Source organism: Caretta caretta, chromosome 4 (assembly GCF_965140235.1).
Source record: "Caretta caretta isolate rCarCar2 chromosome 4, rCarCar1.hap1, whole genome shotgun sequence".
NCBI classification, from domain to species: Eukaryota; Metazoa; Chordata; order Testudines; family Cheloniidae; genus Caretta; species Caretta caretta.
Window position 1 is genome coordinate 41,852,607 of NC_134209.1, and position 19,952 is coordinate 41,872,558.

At 40.3% G+C, this 19,952-nt stretch overlaps 1 protein-coding gene across 3 annotated transcripts in view; it reads right to left on the reverse strand.

Annotated features, from left to right (window-relative positions):
* DKK2 (dickkopf Wnt signaling pathway inhibitor 2) overlaps positions 1-19,952 on the reverse strand; it is a 192,993-nt gene that overhangs the window by 51,467 nt on the left and 121,574 nt on the right. The window contains exons 1-2 of one of the 3 annotated variants that reach the window (XM_075127564.1): positions 12,628-12,800; positions 6,919-7,127 (exon numbers count right to left, since the gene is read on the reverse strand). In XM_075127564.1, coding sequence (XP_074983665.1) covers positions 6,919-7,127; positions 12,628-12,676 — 258 coding nt within the window. In that variant the 5' untranslated portion in view covers positions 12,677-12,800. Of the gene's footprint in view, positions 1-6,918; positions 8,768-12,627; positions 12,801-19,952 lie in introns of those variants that run through there. The other 2 variants (XM_075127565.1, XM_048847805.2) reach the window with 2 other exon arrangements.

Sequence of the window (19,952 nt, forward strand, 5' to 3'; positions counted from 1 at the left end):
TGTAACAACAAAAATCTATGTTTGTAAGTTATACTTTCACGATGACGAGATTGCACTACAGTACTTGTATGAGGGGAATTGAAAAATACTATTTCTTTTTATTACAAATATTTGCACTGTAAAAGTGATAAATATAAAGTAAGCACTGTACACTTTGTATTCTGTGTTGTAATAGTCATCAACATATTTGAAAATGTAGAATATCCAAAAATATTTAATACATTTCAATTGGTATTCCATTGTTTAACTGTGCAATTAATCACAATTAATTTTTTTAAATTGCAGTTCATTTTTTTGAGTTAATCGTGTAAGTAAATTGCAATCTACAGACCTAATAAAATTTCGTTCAAAGCAGGTGTCATTGAGGAAAATTAAGCCCATTTTTGATCAAGGATGGATCTGCAGTGAAGACATGAAACTTCATGTTTTCACTGTAAAAGTTAAAGGCAAATTTTGCAGACAAAACATCACCTGGAACAAAATTATGAAAGTTTTTCTCCTAAGGACTTTGGCTGCTGTGTGGGGCTTTCCATGTCACTGGAGTCACAGCTCAGTGAAGCTAGCTTCAATTGAAGGGTGCCAAAGGCACAATCTAGCCCTTAAAGAATTTTCAAAGGACCCCATGAGGCTTTAGGATTAACAGTTTAAATGTACACAGGACTTTACTTTCTTCGATAGTTCCTTTCATGCTTAAGGATCCTTAGACAATTTACAATCTCTACACATCTGACACTTCTGCCATGGACATGAAGCACAATATTAGGCATGTAAAGCATCAACCAAATGGTACACTTACTGTGGGATCAGGAAAGTTTGGTGAAGGTCACCAGGGCAAAGCCTACTTATAAAGAGTGCCCTGGGATCTGGCCAGAGATCTTTAATGTCCACACAGAGGAGGCCAGGCCTCTGCCTTTAAAAAAAAATCTTTTGGATAAAACCTTAATTCTTGATGTGGCAAAGCTTAAAATAATAAAGGGACACATGAAAAAACAAACTCAGGAACTGGTTTCAAGGGGCCCCTTTTGGGCAGAATTAAATACCTACTGTACTATATGTCCTGGGATGCGTAGTTGTAAGGCAGTCAGTAATAAGACCCAGAATGCTTAATCAACTAACAGAATATGATAGAGATGTAGCATATGGCCAACAGACACAAATGCTTAGTTTTATCTAAAATTAAAACTGTACATCATTTGCACATACAAAGCTTCAGCTTAACTGAGCTCAGGTAGGTGCTAAAAAACCATTTTCAGAGGGAAAAAATGTTATCAAATGCTTTCTCCACCATTTGTCTGTGTAGTCTACTGAGACTGTTAGATCTTCAGGATAGGGATAGCCTTTGAGATGTGTTTATACAGCTTCTAGCACAGTGGCACTCCAATTTCAGCTGAAGGCCTCTAGATGCTACTGTTATATGAACAGTCATAAATTGTAATATAAATAATTTAGAGAAGAACTCCCATAAAATAGTAAGATGTTAAGAAAAAACATTAAAGTGGACTCAAAGTGAGACACTGAAAGGAAATAATTCCCACCCAGTTCTCTAACAGGAAAAGAAAGAAAGTTTCCTCAGCCACTTAACAAGATTGCTAACAATCTAAGTGTCCAGATTCCAGACAGCTAAAGAGGAGGGCAAATAATTTTTTTGGTGGCCTTTATAGATGCTAGCAATTCTGGTTACTTACATAAAATTATTGTGGCTGGATATAGTTCTGGGTACTGTAGTTAAATTATTCTTGATCCTGTGGTTAAATAATTGGTGCTGTCTTGCTTGTTAGCAATTCAAGAGACTGTGGTTACATTTTTGGTGTGTTTGGTACCTTTTATTGCTGTGTTCTTAGCATACTGTGGTCAATTACTGAATCTCATGCTGTTTTACTTGCCTGCTACTAAAAAAAAATCTCATCTTAGCATTTTCTAGGATGTCACAGTGTTAATGCTGGTAATTATGTCCAGTTGGGAAACACTAGTATGTAAATGAGCTGGTGAATATCAGAGGTGTGCAAAGCTCTGCCATTTTGATTCAGCTCACATAATGCTTATATAGTCACACACAAAAAACCCACCATCTGAACTCAAAGGTTTGCTTGGTTTCAACCTCTTCTCCACTTTCCTCGCCTGTTTCTCCCTTAACTAGCCTTTTTTACCCTCTCAGTTTCTCACTTGCTCTTTCCTCTAACCTCTTAACCCCTTGTTCTTTTCTCTTCCCCAGCTCAGAGCTATTGCCCACTCCCTCAACAACTCCCACCACCACCACGAAAGGTTAGGTCCATTGAAGAACGGCGATCCAGTTCAGCTTCTCAGCATCTGCTCTTTTGGCCATCTGCAGTGGGGGGAGTGACTGGACTCGGTAGAAGTAGGAAGGAAGGAGAGACCTGTAGCTGGGGTTAGGGAAAAGTGGGGGGGGGCTACTAAGACCCATGCATTAATAAAGGAAAGTAGTTGGAGCTAGTAGGTGGATAGAGCACAGCAGAGAGGATAGAGTCAGAAGACGGGAAGGACCTTTACCTACAGTAGTGGGTAGTACTCAGCAAGGCTGAAGCACAGAGAGTGGAGAGTCTCCAGGAAACAGAAGGGTAAATGCAAATTGTGGTGAAGTGAGGTATGGAGGCAGCATACAAATAGTCTCACTGAATTCAAGGGAATCTTCATTACTTTCAACCAGGAGTAAGAATTTTGCCCATAGAAGTGATAATTTTAGAACAGTGGGGGACAAAGGAAAGCTTGCCCGGCCACTGTGTAAACTACGCATGATACGTGGCTAGAAAAATTCAATTAGCAGTACTGCTAATCTGGCATTTTTCATTAACCTTAAATGGTTTCTTTGTTTTTAAAGATTCTAAATCCATAATCATTCTCTCAAGAGGCCAAAATAGTAGCTGTTCCTAGAATTCACACATCTAAATCAAAATTAAAAAGAAAAGTGAGAGGAGGTGATGGCATGTCAAGGCCCTCTTATAATAGCACATTCTTACACTATTCCTGCTCAGGAAAAGAGTCCATTGATTTCACTGAGCCTCATGGAGCAGCAACTAACCTGGGGCCTGATTCTGCCACCTTTCCTTGTGGGATTACTTATGTGAGTCAGTAACATAGAATCAGGCCCTTACTGAGTAAATGGAGGCGCGTATGGCCCCATAGGTGTATATATTTTCCCTAGTGTGACTGCTAGTACATTTTACATTTTTGTAGAAGTGAATAAACAACCATAAAATGAGAAGGAGTGACAGGGATGAAGGGACAGCCAAAATCCAAATAATTTAGCAATTCTATGAATACTTGCTCTTGGCTATTGAAAAACTGCTAAATTATGTTATGGCTATTTTTAAAGAAATAATGCTTATTGTACAGGCATAATTGTGTTCAAGTAGTATTCAAAATTGTATTCCTCCTGATTGTCCCTGTATGCGTATGTCTACACTGGAGTAAAAGACCTGAGGCATACCCTGGACTGGCCTGGGTCAGCTGACGTGGGCTCTCAGGGCTTCGCCGTGCAGGATAAAAATTGCTGTCTCAGGCTGGAGCCCAGGCTCTGGGATCCTCCTCGTTCCTGGGGTCCAGAGCAAGAGATCTAGCCGAGCCCGAACATCTATACCGCAATTTTACAGCCCCGCAGCCGAAGCCCTGCGAGCCCAAGTCAGCGAACCCAGGCCAGCTGTAGGTATTTAGTTGCTGCGTAAATGTAATCCGAGACCAGATTCTGCTTGCCTTACTCATACAAATATTCCCATGGACTTCAATAGGAGCTTTGCCTGAGAAGGATGTGCAAGATCATCCCTTTCAAAATGAAAGCATTATGAAGTGTCAATTGCTAGAGAAAACATATCAATATTCCAGAGAAATCATGAATTAATATCCATTTCTTTAATTTACTAAATTAGAGTCAACCGTAATCTTGATGTCGCAGATCATCATAGGATGTAAATAAATGTAAGAAATGCACCAACAGCATACTGGTCTAACACAAAACCACATACCCACCCACAAACAACTAATTGTTGGCTATCGTTCTCTTGTTCAGCATGAACCAAATTCTTAGCTGGAAGAGTTCTGTTGACTTCAGTTTAGCTCTGAAGGTAAATTTTATTAGTTTTTTTTTTCCCCACTTTATGCCCTAATTATTAGGGAAGCCATTTTCTATTTCTACGTAAAATAGAAGTCTCAACATTTTATTTCTTTGGTATTAAAAGGTACTGCTATTTTTATCAGACTAACAATCCCGCTATGGAAAAAACATCAGCGAGAAAGATGTAGGAAGCGATGCTCTTTTAACATACATATCAAGTTCCCACTACAATGTCAGATTGTCTAAACAAATCAAGGAAGAGTACTAATTTAATAAAGCTCTATTTTATGAAAATTATTAAAATGTCTTAATTGGTTTGTGATATACGATACCACTGTTTAGAAATTCAGCAGCTTACCAACAAAAAATGATCATGACAAGATTTGTTTTTTGTTTTTTTTTTTTACACTGAAGTGTTGTGTTAATTATCTTAAAGAATGAGAGAAAAATAATGTCTAAGAATTATTGGTTGTAAATCTCAGCTATTTTCATGGCTATCCAACCCCACACCTAACAATGTAGCAACAAATGAAGATGAAGCTTCATTAATGAGAATATAATGAATACATTACCCTCTCAACAGGAGCCAATCCTGTATTCCCTGCTCAGGATAAACAGCCATTGATTCTAATGGGAGTTTTTCCCTGAGTAAAGAGTGCAGGAATGGGGCTCCTTGAGCTAAATCTTGTTTGCCTTTCTCAGCCATGTAATCCATTAAATATTGACACTATTCACACTAGTAAACTGAGCAGGATTTTGGCTGAAGTGATATTTGTAGTGCAAATTATATGAAAACAGGATCTGTAAACTAGGTGGCATCTTCTTTCCCATGAAGGACATTTATAATTATATATAGATGTCTCAGTGTGCTTTGCAGTAGAGCATCATTAATTCATGCTAGTGAGTGAGAGCCATTATAAATTAATGAATCGTTCAAATTAGCAAATAAGGGCCCACTCCTACAAATCTTACTCCTGAGTAGTTCCACTGACTTCACTGGGATTAAGTGAATTGTATCAACATCATGTCTTTAGCGCTAAAGACATCTTATCCTGAAGAAGGATGGCCATGTTAATACCAAATAGCCAGATTCTGTCTTCCATACTCTTGTTGTATAGTACATTACTGTGGGAGCAGCAGCACAGAAATTAAGGGACTGCTCAGAGAGCAAGATATTATGGGGTGCGAGCATGGGTGGCAAAATTTGACTTTGTGATTAAACACAGTGAAGAAAGCAAGGCGAATGAATAAAAATGTACATTGCTCCTTTATTTTGTCAATGGTGAGTTATAAGCCATACTCCATTGTTTCCTAGTAAATGTAAAAGTAGTAAAAGAATGCAATAATCTTAGTAATATGAGACTTTGCTACAGCACCTGCTATTAAACTTTTGCTCAGAGGTAAGGAATTCTGTGTGAATTATAAAACAATTGTGGGGTCTGAGAAGAGAAGCTACAGAGATTCAAAAATCATATAATTAGCTTAAAATAAAACCCTAATCACATATTGCTAGTTTTGCATGCACTCAGAACAAAATAGCTACATCCAGTTATTAGGAAGCTGCAGTGAAATAATTCAATGAATCACTTGAATTTGCAGCTTCTTCCTTGCTTTAAAGAAAGATGTGAACAGGACAGGGACCCTTCAGCACTGGAAAGGAAACATACTGAGTGCCTGAATGTTGGCAGCTCCCTTGCCGCAACACTGTCTGTTGCTTATGAAAAGCAGCTGTATCTGGAGGTGCTACTAGTGTCTGATTGTATGAAAACCAATATTTTCCAAAGCAGAATAATGCATGTTCTAGCTATGTCATTTATACAATCACTATAATGTGCCATTCAAGTGGAGACCTAAGAGATGATAGAGGGCTGATGACTTAAAACGCTACTTTATCATTTGCCTTCCAGGAAACATGAATGCAGAAATGTTTCAGTCAGATGTGTGTGTGTGTATATATATATATATATATATATATATATATATAATCTCCAAAGCAGGGGGAGGAAGGAGTTGTTCACAGCCAAATCAGGTTCCCTTCCTACTTTAACTGTAACTCCTTTTTATTTCAGCTCAACTTTGCCCTCCCCATCCTGAGGGCTGTCATTCTGACCCCAGCCTAGCATGGCCATGACCAAAGAAAACATCTGCAAACATTGTTGGGTGTCCCAGAGTGAAATATGCAAATCTTTTCCTACTTCACTCAGCACAAAACTATGCACAAGAATTTTGCTAAAATATTAGACTAGCAAGCCTTCTGACCCTCATTAGTACACTTTCACACAAGAGGATTTCTCCTGCTCAGTCTCCTACTTGTGATTTTTATGAAGGGTTTCATTTTATCACTAGCAACATCGTTTTCACTTTGAGCTCTAATTTGACTTCTGTTCAAACTTGACTAACTAAAATAAATAGCAAGCAGCTACATCCTTTATTCATTAAAACATTTTATCATCATTATTAATATTATTATTATTAATAATAATGGTTTTATTTCCAGCCATCTTTATGAGCAAATCCAGCAGAGAAATGCACAAGGCAATCGTTTAAGATTACCGACTCCCTCAGTCAATTTTTGATACTTTATTTTTCTTAAGGTTTAAAACCATATCAATCCCCCTTACATCTACTCCTCTAAAAACAGTGTTGTCTTTGAGAGTCTTGGAGAAGTGAATTCATTTCATTTTGGAAGGAAAGCTCTGTCAAGAAGAGAGGGACTACAAATCTGACTTTTTAAAATATAATAAAGTTGAATTTTAGACCTATGTGAAGTAGGGAGGGAGAGAGATCACATAAAAAAATCATCATTTACACATTAGGGAGAGAAAAAGATGTGTATATGAACTGTGTCCTACCTCTCCTTGCCGATGATGGTGCTTTGGAGGTTTTCCCATCTGCACTTGGATTTTGCCCTTCTTACTGCTCCCAAGTGCCAGTCCCTGGTGGATGCCTGCAGATCTGTTGGTTGCCTGCGTTGGAGCCTCCCCCATCAGGGTGGACTTGATCGAGTTCACCTTGGAGCTGGAGCTGTCTAGCTGGGAGCTCTCCACCATCAGGATCACAGCTAGTAAGAGGAGACAGCAGGAGCACTTATTCCATATCAGCAGCATCATCTCCCCCTCCCCACCAAAAAAGGGATTTAAAAAACAGCAGAGGGATAAAAAGAAAAAAAAATTCTCCCAAAGTTTGTTAACAAAACAACTCAATAGATTTCAATGCCACACGCTCAGGAAACTGCTGTCCTGGGAGAGACAGGAAAAAGAATCCCCTAAAAAAAGTACAGTCTAAAAGAAATGAGCAACATTCAGATCAAGTGAAGTGACGGCTTTTTTCTCCAGATTCTTGAGAAGTTCAGGAAATTTTTTAGTGACTGGGAGCAATAAACTGAGGCAATTGCACCCAGGAAAGCTTCCCACCAGTGGAGTCACCCTGCAGGTTTGCTCAAACTTCAGACGAAGAGTCAGTTACTTATTTCCCCCCACTCCTCCTCTCTTGCTACACAAGTCAGCAGGGAGAAAACTCAAACCAGATCCAATCCAAGCAGCACTGTCAAGGGCTGGGATTAGTTTTGTTTCTCTCTCTCCCTCCTTTTTATTCCCCTCCCTTCTTCTTTCTTTCTTTTGCCTCAGTCTCTGTAGCCAGTGTTTGTGAAAAGGACACGTTCTCCTCCTACAGACGAGCTGGTGCTGGGGTGAGGGGCTCCAGGCATCCGGCAGACAAGGCGAGTCCTGGGGACTGAAGACCTGGAGTAAGGATCACACAGGCAGAAACAGACAGACATCTAGACAAACTCACTGACAAACTCCTTAGCACAGATCTCTACACACTCACTGTTCTCTGACAGTCTCTCACTTTGCTCTCGTCTCCCACTGGCCCCTTTACTTTTTATAGCTTTCCACAATGGATTTCTCTTTTCTCCGCCCCCAGTTCGGAGTGACAAAGAGTGAAACTGATTCTCATTCCCCCCTTGCACCCACCTTACCAACAGCAGATCTTTCTTCCCATTTTGGCTGGGAGATGGAAGTATCCACTGTCTTTAGGAACACAGGGGCTGTGTCTGTCTGTATCCCCCTGAGTGACCAGCACACCTCCTGAACACATGTACATACACACAGTGTTTCAGGGATCAGCATACTCGAGGACACATCTCTTTTCACTGGACTATCTGTAAGGCTCAGATGTTGGCACCAAGGTATGGTGTTCAGAATAAATCAGGAATTTCAATGAAGTCCATGATGAGTTTGTGCTGCAGTGGTGGCTCCCTCCTGCAGGTTTGGGCCTAGCTCCATAGGCACTTGAGACAGAGATGAGGGGGCAAGGGGCCATGCGCCCCACTTATAAAAACCTGGACAAGAAAAAAAATTATATATATATATATATACTGCAGCGTGGTCCAGCCAGCCAGTCCGCACCCAGGTCCTACTGTATGTAACATGCTGGCCATGTCCTGCTCTGCACTGTGCAGCAGAACTCAACTGCCAGCAGCTGGAACTGCAGAAGTAGCTCCTCTTGGCACCAGGGACCAGCCAGGTCTGGGATACAGGATGGACCAGTTACTTGAGGTCTTGTTCTTGCTGATAAGGAGCTGTAGGGAAGATGGGCTAGGGCTCCAGCAGGGTCAGGCTGGTGGGAGAGGCTCCCTCAAGAGCTCTAGGAGGGTCATTGGGTGACCATTCTGTGACTTCCTCCACCCACCTCTGCTGTGAAATTTACATAAAATAAATAAATAAATAAATAGTAGCTTTAATTATCTAGGATGAGAGTAAAAGTTGGATCCTGCCAGAAAATAGTGCATTCTGCTAGATCCTGCCAATGTTTATACCCAGGCCCCCAAAATTCCACTGTCTAAATAAAAAATGTCCAATCATTAGTAGTGTGCAGAAAAATTCCACAATGAGACATCTTGGCACTGTAGCTCCACAAAAACACAGATCCAGGACATGAATCCTTCTATATCCCACCAATTTTTGTGCCCAAGCCTCTAAATTCCATTATCCAAATAAAGAACACATCCAACTACTATCAGTATACCAAAAAAAGTCCTGAATACAGCACATCTTGGTACTGCAGTGCCACAAACTTCTGGATCTGGGATGTGGATTCCAGTAATTTTGGCATGCCGCTTCTCCAAATCCCACCACCTAAGAACCCATCCAACTGCTACCAGTGTGCTAAAAAAAAGGTGCATGGCACATCTCAGCACTGCAAACTGGAGACAGGCAATGGAACTGGGGACTTGGGTGCAAAAATCAGCAAGATCTGGCAGGATCTGTCTAGATCTGGCTTTTACCTATTAACTGCAAGGGACTCACTGCAAAAGGCTCACCCTGGATCAGTGTCTGTACTGCTGCAGACTAGTTACAAACCCTTGATTCCTTAGTGAGTGTGTGTATGTATGTATAGTGAGTGACAGGAGGGGAGAGAACAGTTTCTTATAAGTTGCTTATTTACACACGTAAGTGTAAGCAACAACATTTTGGGAGGTGAGGAGTTCAGTAACTGGGTCTTCACGGGTTCTTTTCCTTCCACAGGGCTACTCATCTGAAATAGAATCAATCACTTCCACTTATTATAGCCCTTTACATGGGTAATGGGGAGGAATAAATTAAACTTCATTTCCCTTTTCCCTGTTAAATAAGCAGTTGTGTGAGAGGAAATCACTAAGGCATGCACGGAGGAGGGAGGGCAGAGAGACGAAAGCCCCTTGAACCAGCATCCTTTATTCTTCTGATTCTGTGAGCTCTCTTGCCTGGCTGCGAAGCTAGATTCTGTGAGCTCTCTTGCCTGGCTAGATCCTTTTTAAGGAGATAAGGAGCTGTGTCTCCAGCAATGACCTCATATGAAACATTGCCTTTTACAGTCTTTTAAAAGAACACAGAGGACTGTTTCTGTCAACGTGTCCCAATTTTAGGCTTTGTGGTAATCTAGAAGGAGCTCCTGGTAACGGGGAAGTGAACCTATAAAAAGTTCAACTCAAGCCTTTGATATTTTTTTTTAAAACCCAATTTTACATGGAGGAATTCTTTAAAAATCTCTTTTTTCTTATCCAAGGAGGTTATCAGCTTCAGTACTCATTTTTAGTATGGATGGATTTAAAATTAGTTTCATTTCTCAGAAGTGGCAGATCAACTATAGAGCTTGGATCTTAAATCCATAGGGTCCTAAAATAAATTGTGTTGAGTAGTTTAGAGTCTGATTTCAGGGTCAGATAAGTCCTTGTTTTAAAGATGAAATTGACTTTATTATGGTCAGTACAAAGGTTTATAAGTTTCACATTTTTCCTATGCTAGCCTTTGAGCAGAGAGGGAATGAATGTGAAATGAAACTTCATTGACAATCTGACAGTTTTTCTTGCTAACAGCATTTGTCTTTTGCCCCTTTGTGGAGCCAGGATCAGGTTAGGAAATGAAGGATGGTTTTTGCATTTGCATCTGTGTATAATCATGGAAGGCATTTCTACAGGAAAGTGCTTTGAAATTTCCTTAGGAAGGAGAAAATAATCTCCCCCACCCACCCGCTTTTGTTCACACACCTTTCCCCCATGTGATCTGGTTCATCGGAAACCTGTGAGAGAAAGCAAGGGCAATCATCTATCAGGACAAAAGCAAAAGGCTACCTCTCATCAGGGGACTCATTCAGTTCACATATGGATGAGCCTTTCACTTATACCACCACCAGTCTGACTGGGAACTCGGTGGCAATTTAATGTGTTGAAAAGATCCTTCTCCGTAATAATTTCAAATCACTTGAGCTTCACAGAAAACTAGTGAAGTGAGATCTGAACAGACTGCATGCAGAAAGATCCCTACAACACTGCCAGGTAGAAACACCCAATCAGCTCTGATACCTCTAGAGGCACACACACAGGCACACCAGCCACCAAATTCAAACATAAATCGTACTGAGATGGACAGACACGCAGCTCACTGGTTTATCGCTGCAGTGAGAGACGTCCTGCATTTCTTTCCTGTAGTCAGAAGAGTTCTCAAAGGAGTGTGCCAGGAGCTGAGGTATTACAGAGAACTACTACCATGGAAATCACGTCTCTTTCCAGTCTTCACAGTGGATTTCACAAAGCAGCCTTCCCTTAGCCTCAGTGTGCAGCGCTCACTGGCTTGTGATAAAAGAGCAGAAGGATAAAGTGGCAAGGTTTTGCAGGCTCTGCTTCCCATCTCAGTTATCACTCCCCCATGGTATACAAGATCAGTTTAGTACTCTGCTTAGGTAAACAAACCTTCTCCCCCCTTACTTAAATTGATGGCACAACTTCGACCAGATTTTTGGCTTATTGATCAGAAAGCTGTGGGTGATTATACTAGACAGCTATGTGGGATGGAAAATGTGATCCTTCATTGACAGTTTAATTATTTCATAAGTACCTTTAGGGACAGACAGTGTCTCCTCTATGCTTTGTATAACTAGGAACACACTGCAAGCACTCAATAAGAGTCAGAACCTTCTCCCATTGAAGTACATGTGAGTTTGCCTACTAACTTCAGAGGGAAGAGAATGAGGCCCTACAAGAATTTATTGGGACTGTGGATCTGGTTCTGTTGTCCTCAATTAGGAAACATTCCCACTGACTTCAACCTGATTTTTTGGCTGAGCTAGGGCAGCAGGATCAAACCCCATATTAGCACTCACTAATATTTATGTTTTCCATTTATTTGAAGTAAAGATCAACAGAAATAGACAAATCAATGATGAGCAAGTCTGTTTGGGATATTGCTTCTTATGGGATTATAAAACAGTGGCTGAGAGAGAGAAATACAGAGAGAGTCCATGAAAATAAAAGCTACAATCTAATGACCTGTTCCAAGCAACAACAGCTCTCACTGAAATCAGTGGCCATTGAGGGTGCTGAACATCTCAGGAGGCGGCACTGAGCACCTAGCTGGATTGCACTCTAAATCTGATGATTTGTCCTTAAATTAAAAAAAAAAAAAGCATATATCATGTACATAGCCTGAACACAAACCACGGGACAAAATTCCCAGTAGCTTCTATGTCCCTGGGTATAGGTTCAAAGGAGAGAGAAAAATGTGGGGGTCCAAAGGTGATACAATAGATAGTAGAACGGTAATAGGATGTATTTGGTGGAGTTCAGTGGAGGGATGAATCAGAAATAAATGTGACCTAGAATAAGCATTGCTCAGAGGATGGGGAAAACCAACTGAGAATCCAGCAGTCCAAAAGGCTAGAACCTATTTTATGATATGTTTCTTACATGAGATTCTTTGGAGTGAGGATTGCCTTGCAGGATTTGGAGAAAAGGTCTGCATTGTCTCCTTGACATTTGATTTTCTCCTTGAGGACTGAAGATGCAAGTTCTGGGTTTCACTATAAGTGCAGGAGGGCTAAGGATTTCTCCACTTGCTCAGGGTGCATCTTTTGCTCCTACCCCACCCTTTCCAGAGCTCCTGTCCCCCTCTCTGCTCCTAGGTCCTTTCTCCCTCCCCTCTCCAAGCACACCAACTCCTGTTTCACTCACCATCTGCACTTATTTACCATCTCCAGCCTCCTCTGCTTATATCCATCCCACATACAGTCTCCTGCCCCCTCACCTACTGTCTCCCTCATCCTCTGGCTCCTGCATTGATCTCGCCACTTCATTCCTTCCTCCACTGCATTCAGGACAGCTGGTGCTGCAGCAGTGCAGCAGGGGGTGGGGAGGCTGCAATCTTCCTGCAGAGTTCCAGAATCTTGCTACAGCAGAAACAACTGCAGGGAAAGCTCTGTTCAGCCCCTGCATGCAGAGGCTAGAGCATGCTCACTTGCTCTCTGGGGATGGTACATATACAGTCTAGTCAGAAGATGGGGCACGCTCAATATGAATGGAATCTTCAGATAATTTACAAGCCAAACTAAGATCTCTACTGAGCATGTGCAAACAGATTTTTCAAAAGCTTATACCTTGACCAAATTTGAGGAAATTTTCACAGGGACAGCAAAAGGAACCCTTCTGACATGCCACTTCCCACATACCCCTGTCAAGTCCCTGCTCAAAGCATGGAGGTGCTAAAGCTTCTCAATTAAACAGTTGTACTTTTTGTTTTAAAAACATGCAGAAAACAATGTATTTTCTAAACAGTTGAACTGATTTATCTTACACTCCTCCACACAAAAAACTAAATCAGCATGCAGCAAACAGGTCACGGAAAATTTCTGCCCAAATGGGACAAGTCTGGCAAACTTATAAGCAACTGAAATAGGGTTTCACAATGGAAAGTGTTGGGAGAACATTAAGTATAGACTGCTAGTGCCACCTATAATACTAAGAATATTGCTCTACACAGAAACAGCTGAAAACTCAAATAGTGAATCCCAGCAAGATGCAAGTTAGGCTGAGAGGTAACAATAGGGCTGGTCAAAATTTTTCCAAAACTATTTTTGACAGTAAATTGGATTTTCAAATAATTTTTTTCACCATTTCTATTTTCCACAGAAAATTTGGAGTTCCCTAATGGATCAGGCTATGGAGTCATTCTCACTTTTTCTCTTGCCCCGTGAATGTTCTTGTTTCACCAAGAAAGCAAACACTTTGTTTTGGGCTGATCCGAAACACACGTTTTGCTTTTCGATTCAGTCAGCAAACCTTAAAACAAAAAAGAAGCAAACAAAAATAAAACAGTAGTGAGGGGAAAGTAAGCTTCCATTTTCCCCTTCGGGAAGAGGACAGCTTCAGAAGTTGAAATGTGATTAACTAAAGCTCTCTTATTGCTAAAGAAGTATGAAGGTATCTCCTTGATGGATTTATCCCTCAAGTTTGTCTCTGGACATTAACGTTTGCAACTTTCACTGAGCCTCTCTCATTCTCTGGGTACTAGGAAACCATTTTAGTTGTATGAAGGTTTTTAAACATACTGTTGCACATAAAAAAAATAAATACTTTAGACTTGTTCTAGAAATATATCAGGGTGTTTTCTTTAATTACAGCTGGTCGTGTATTTTTCATTCAACACATTTTTCCCCTACCAACAAATGGGCTTTTTTTAAAACCTAGAAACTTGAAAAAAAGAGTCCAGTTTTATGATTTTTTCCCCAAAACTTCAAAGAAATGAATTTTCAACTATATGTATTTTAAAATGTTAGTTTTTCATAATTTTGAATTCCCCCCTCCTTCTCCCTCTTTGTATCACAGAATGCATTAATTATGGCCAATTTGTTTGTCCACTTTTTCCATGTCTTTCCTTTTCATTTTTCCTTTTGTCACTCTGAAACTAAGAGATGAGGATGTTCTGAAAAAGTTAGACTGGCAGAAGGAAAATTGGAAAGAAGGAAGGAAAATTTTAAAAAAAAAATCCTGGAAATCATTTTACTCAATGACAAAAAGGAAAAGTTTTTAAACACTCATTTTGCTTAGTTACAGGTATTAATATTTGGTCCATATTTTGACAGCTGATTTAGTCTTTTCTGATATATATTAGTTCAAAAGTGGAAAATAGCTCTTTCAAGGATGTTGCAAACTTTTTGAGTGATAGGATCTCAAAGAGCATTTAACTGGCTAAGGTAACAACCTATATGTGAAAAATATTACAGGCCAGATTCTAATCTCACACATTTTACACTAGTTACACCATAACTCAACTGACTTCAATTGAGCTATTCCTGATTTATACCAGCTTGAGTTCAGTTTCCGGTCCTAGGTTTTTATTTCCCTTAAACAAACAAAATTACCTGTTCTAATCTGCTTTTAATTCTGTGTAAAGCATTGTGGGATACAGATTATATGAAAGACATTATATAAAATAAAGGTGTATTGTTTGTGCTTTTTTTTTAGATTCTCCAGCTGCACTGAATTTCCACCACTCCATGCAACAGCTCTCGCAGCCCAGATATAGCCAGTGCCTCCCTTAGCACTCCCACTAGGGCCAACTCAGCAGTTTAATTTCTTACTGAAAAAGACAATCATGGTCATTAAGCCGTTCCCAGTTTTGTTTGGACTCACTGAAGAGTGTTAAGTAAGAGGTAATACTTGGATACTAAAAAGGAAGGAAAATAAACTGACTTCCAAATGCCCCTGCTGCCTTAGTACCTTTGCTGCCTAGGAACATTTTATACTTGAACATAGCTGCGCACTTTCACTTTCTATATTAACGCCAATAGAAATACTCATGGCAGACTAGCATGAAGGGTCTGATCCAAAGTCCACTGAAGTCAATGGAAAAACTCCCACCATCTTCAGTAAGCTTTGAATTGGGCCCTCAGTGCTTATAGAACTGGGGCTCAGATCCAGAGACAGGACACAGGCACCTAAATCACAGATACCACTGCAATTCACAAAACCCCCGCTTGGCTGTCACCTAACGTTACTCTGCAGCTAAAGTGTTGCTCTAAAAGTGCCTATGTTTCTGCCTGTACATAATAGGTGTCTGGAGACCTATTACAGGACTGCCCTTCAGAGTAGGGTTGCCAATTTTGGTTGGACATATTCCTGGAGAGTTAGTCACATGACAGTCTTGGAATTAAAGATTAACTCCCGGAGACTCCAGACCAACCCTACATCAGGAATCCTCAAACTAGGTGAAGGTAGGTGGGGTAACACCTATCTTGCCTCTAGGGCCTAATCCAATAGGTGTGCTTAGCATATGCCTATTAGGTCAGGGCCTATTCAAAAGGCAGTAAAAGGAGGAGGAGGTGGCAGCGGCTCATGCCTTTTAACTTTTAGCCCTGTAGTCAGAGCATGCACATGGGTTGTGGGAGATCCTAGTTCCATTCCCCTCTCTGCCACAAGAGTGCCCTAGCTACAGAATGTAGCTCCTGGAAAAGGAACAGGAGATGTCATGTTCTCTGATAGTTCTGCCTAATTTCTAGCACCTCATTCCACATCGGAATGGAGGCAAAGGATGCAGTAATTTATAAAATGGGTTAAAAATCCATGTTGACTTATTCAGACAGGGGTGTTCTGAGTTTTATTCTTGTTGGTCATTACATGAGTTCACCTCCTTGATTAAAAACAGTACAGAACAGTGTAGCAGTATTAACTAACTGCATGGTAGCCTGACGGGTTTGGCCAATCACAATTCAGGATTTACATAGCTCATTTGTTAATAGTTGTTAACCTTTCAGGGTTGGGAATCACAATTTCCCTGGGGCAAAAATTGTTGGCCAGGAATATGCCAGAAACAGGGTGTGTTAATGTCCACCCTGTGGCTATCACTGATCTTTTCCAGGACAAGCATTACTCATACATGGAAACTATTTAAGATTTGGCATTTTGATCAGCCAAAGGTGAACTTGGTCAGTAGAAGTTTATAATTTACATGAAAGGAAGGTCAGGACAATTAAGCCAGTCATGGAGTATTATCATTCCTGGTCACGAACCATGAATCTATGACTAATCACAAGGAAATGCTTCTAACTATACCCCATCCCACACACAAAAGAAATGATCAGTATCGACAAATATTGCTTTAAGAAACTAAAACTGGGTTCCCAATTAATTTAAATAAAATTATCCCAAAATATTCTTAAATATACTTTCACCCATTCATTGAATTAAAAGTGGAATCCAAGTTGAATTGATTACCCTTTACACTACTCTGTTTATCTCAGATCCTATCAGAGAGCATGAGGAACCAAAAAGAAAGATTTTGGTACAGAACAAGCTAGTTCCATTCCATTGTTGGGGATGCAAAACTGAAAGGTCTTATTTACTCTAACAGTAATCATTAGGTATCAGAGGAAAGCAGCAGATAAAAGGGTGTGTTAATGTCCACCCTGTGGCTATCACTGATCTTTTCCAGGACAAGCATTACTCATACATGGAAACTATTTAAGATTTGGCATTTTGATCAGCCAAAGGTGAACTTGGTCAGTAGAAGTTTATAATTTACATGAAAGGAAGATTCAGTCACTTTTATTTAGTGACATAACCAGTCACAGAGAAAAAGAAAGGTTTCTATTCCCTAAAAGTTTATTGTACTGTGTGGCAAAGAAAACTATGCTATGGTAATTAAATGTAAAGATCAGGCAATATTGTTACAAGTCAAATAATTACAACTCCGCTGAAGTCCATGGAGTTACATCAGGGATGAATTTGATGCAGAACGTGTATTTCTCACTATTAAAGGACCAGTTTTTTTGCTTTATGCTGCACCAGTGATGGAAAGTAACCATACAGAGGTCAGGCTAGTCATCACAGTAGTACTTTCTGGCCTGAAAATAATAATAATAAAAAAAAAATCTATAAATCTGGCTAAATTGACCAGTCAGCAATGTTTACAGCTGTTTGGCATTGCTGACCTGGTGGCAGCTGAAGCATGTTGATGGATCCCAGCCTAAATACTTAAACTTGGGATAAAAACTTGGGATAAACTTGAGATGAAATCCTGGCTCTGAGTAAATGGCAAAACTCCCATTGACTTCAGTGGGGTCAGAAATTCATCCTTGATCTCTTGGAATCACCATAGAGTGGATTCTCTCATCTATCTCTATTGGAGAGAGAAGAAAGAGGCAACAGACTAGGACCAGGAACAGCAGAAGGGAAGAAGCAGTGGTTCTGTGTCATGTTCTGCTCCTCCCCTGACCTTACAGAAGCCCCTCTGCAGGACTATGGCTGAACTGATGTTCTTCTGAGCTCAGAGAATGCCTGAGCAACACTTTAACAGCAAAATATGGTATTTATGTGCCACATGCAATTTTCAAAGATCATAACAGTCAAACCAAAACTTAATTTTGCTGTAACACTCAAAGCCACTTCTCAACAATGACTGTTTCCTTACCAAAAGGTAACAGTCTATCCCCAGCTGCAAAGTTGCTCAAAAAGGTTTGAATAATTATTTATAGTTGGGAAAGTCTAAATACCCCAACTTTCCTTATACTCAAGCAGCTAAACCATTTTTGCTCAAAATTCCCAAAGAAAAATAACCTTAAAATAAAATAAACTTAATAAACTTAATAAACTTAATAAACCTTAAATAAAACTCAAACCTCAAGGATGAAAACTTCAGAAAGTTATGAGGGGTGGAAAACAGGGGTTAGAAGGAAACTAGCTATAATACAAACTAAGAAAACTGTTATTTTCACACTTTCTGATATATGTGGAATCAGATCTGAACATTTTTACACCAAGTAAACTCATAAGGTCATTATGTTTTCTACCTAAAACTAGATGGGGCAAAAGATTTTTCTTTATATAAATTTGGGAGTCAAATGCAAAATGTGAAAATAGGGGGGGAAAAATTAACAGTGAAAAAAATAGTCCCCCAATATTTTCACAGAACTACAGAATGCAGTAAGATGTCAAGTCAGTTTCAAGAACAAATCCAGAAGCCAGAACTCAGGGGTGGGGAGTATAGGCAGGATTAACAGTTCAGAGTAAATAGAAAAGTAGGACTGCCCAGGGCACATCAGAAAAATTAACTTAAAAGTTGTGCTGCCATCTCAAAAAGGTTCTGAAAAACGTGTAAATGCTTATTTACACCTAACCAGACTGTCCTGAGTTCTGCAAAACAAGGCTATGAAAATAGGTTCTCCTATGATGTTTCCACTATTTCTGCGATACAACCGCATTTGCTCCAACCCCTCAGACAGAGACAAACACCTACAAGATCTCTGTCAAGCTTTCTTACAACTACAATACCCACCTGCAGAAGTAAAGAAACAGATTGATAGAGCCAGAAGAGTTCCCAGAAGTTACCTACTACAGGACAGGCCTAACAAAGAAAATAACAGAACGCCACTAGCGGTCACCTTCAGCCCCCAACTAAAACCTCTCCAACCCATCATCAAGGATCTACAACCTATCCTAAAGGATGACCCAACACTCTCACAAGTCTTGGGAGACAGGCCAGTCCTTGCCTACAGACAGCCCCGCAACCTGAAGCAAATACTCACCAACAACCACATACCACACAACAGAACCACTAACCCAGGAACTTATCCTTGCAACAAAGCCCGTTGCCAATTGTGCCCACATATCTATTCAGGGGACACCATCACAGGGCCTAATAACATCAGCCACACTATCAGAGGCTCGTTCACCTGCACATCCACCAACGTGATATATGCCATCATGTGCCAGCAGTGCCCCTCTGCCATGTACATTGGTCAAACTGGACAGTCTCTACGTAAAAGAATAAATGGACACAAATCAGATGTCAAGAATTATAACATTCATAAACCAGTCGGAGAACACTTCAATCTCTCTGGTCACGCAATCACAGACATGAAGGTCGCTATCTTAAAACAAAAAAACTTCAAATCCAGACTCCAGCGAGAAACTGCTGAATTGGAATTCATTTGCAAATTGGATACTATTAATTTAGGCTTAAATAGAGACTGGGAGTGGCTAAGTCATTATGCAAGGTAGCCTGTTTCCTCTTGTTTTTTCCTACCCCCCCCCCCCAGATGTTCTGGTTTAACTTGGATTTAAACTTGGAGAGTGGTCAGTTTGGATGAGCTATTACCAGCAGGAGAGTGAGTTTGTGTGTGTATGGGGGTGGGGGTGATGTGAGAAAACCTGGATTTGTGCAGGAAATAGCCCGACTTGATTATGTAAAGAGTTGTCACTTTGGATGGGCTAGCACCAGCAGGAGAGTGAATTTGTGTGGGGGGGTGGAGGGTGAGAAAACCTGGATTTGTGCTGGAAATGGCCCACCTGATGATCACTTTAGATAAGCTATTACCAGCAGGACAGTGGGGTGGGAGGAGGTATTGTTTCATATTCTCTGTGTGTATATAAAGTCTGCTGCAGTTTCCACGGTATGCATCTGATGAAGTGAGCTGTAGCTCACGAAAGCTCATGCTCAAATAAATTGGTTAGTCTCTAAGGTGCCACAAGTACTCCTTTTCTTTCCACTATTTCTTGTACTTGGAAGGCCAACAATACTGTAAGGACAGCCATTCTTATAGGGATAAACTTGCTGTTGTGCAGAAAGCCAGCACA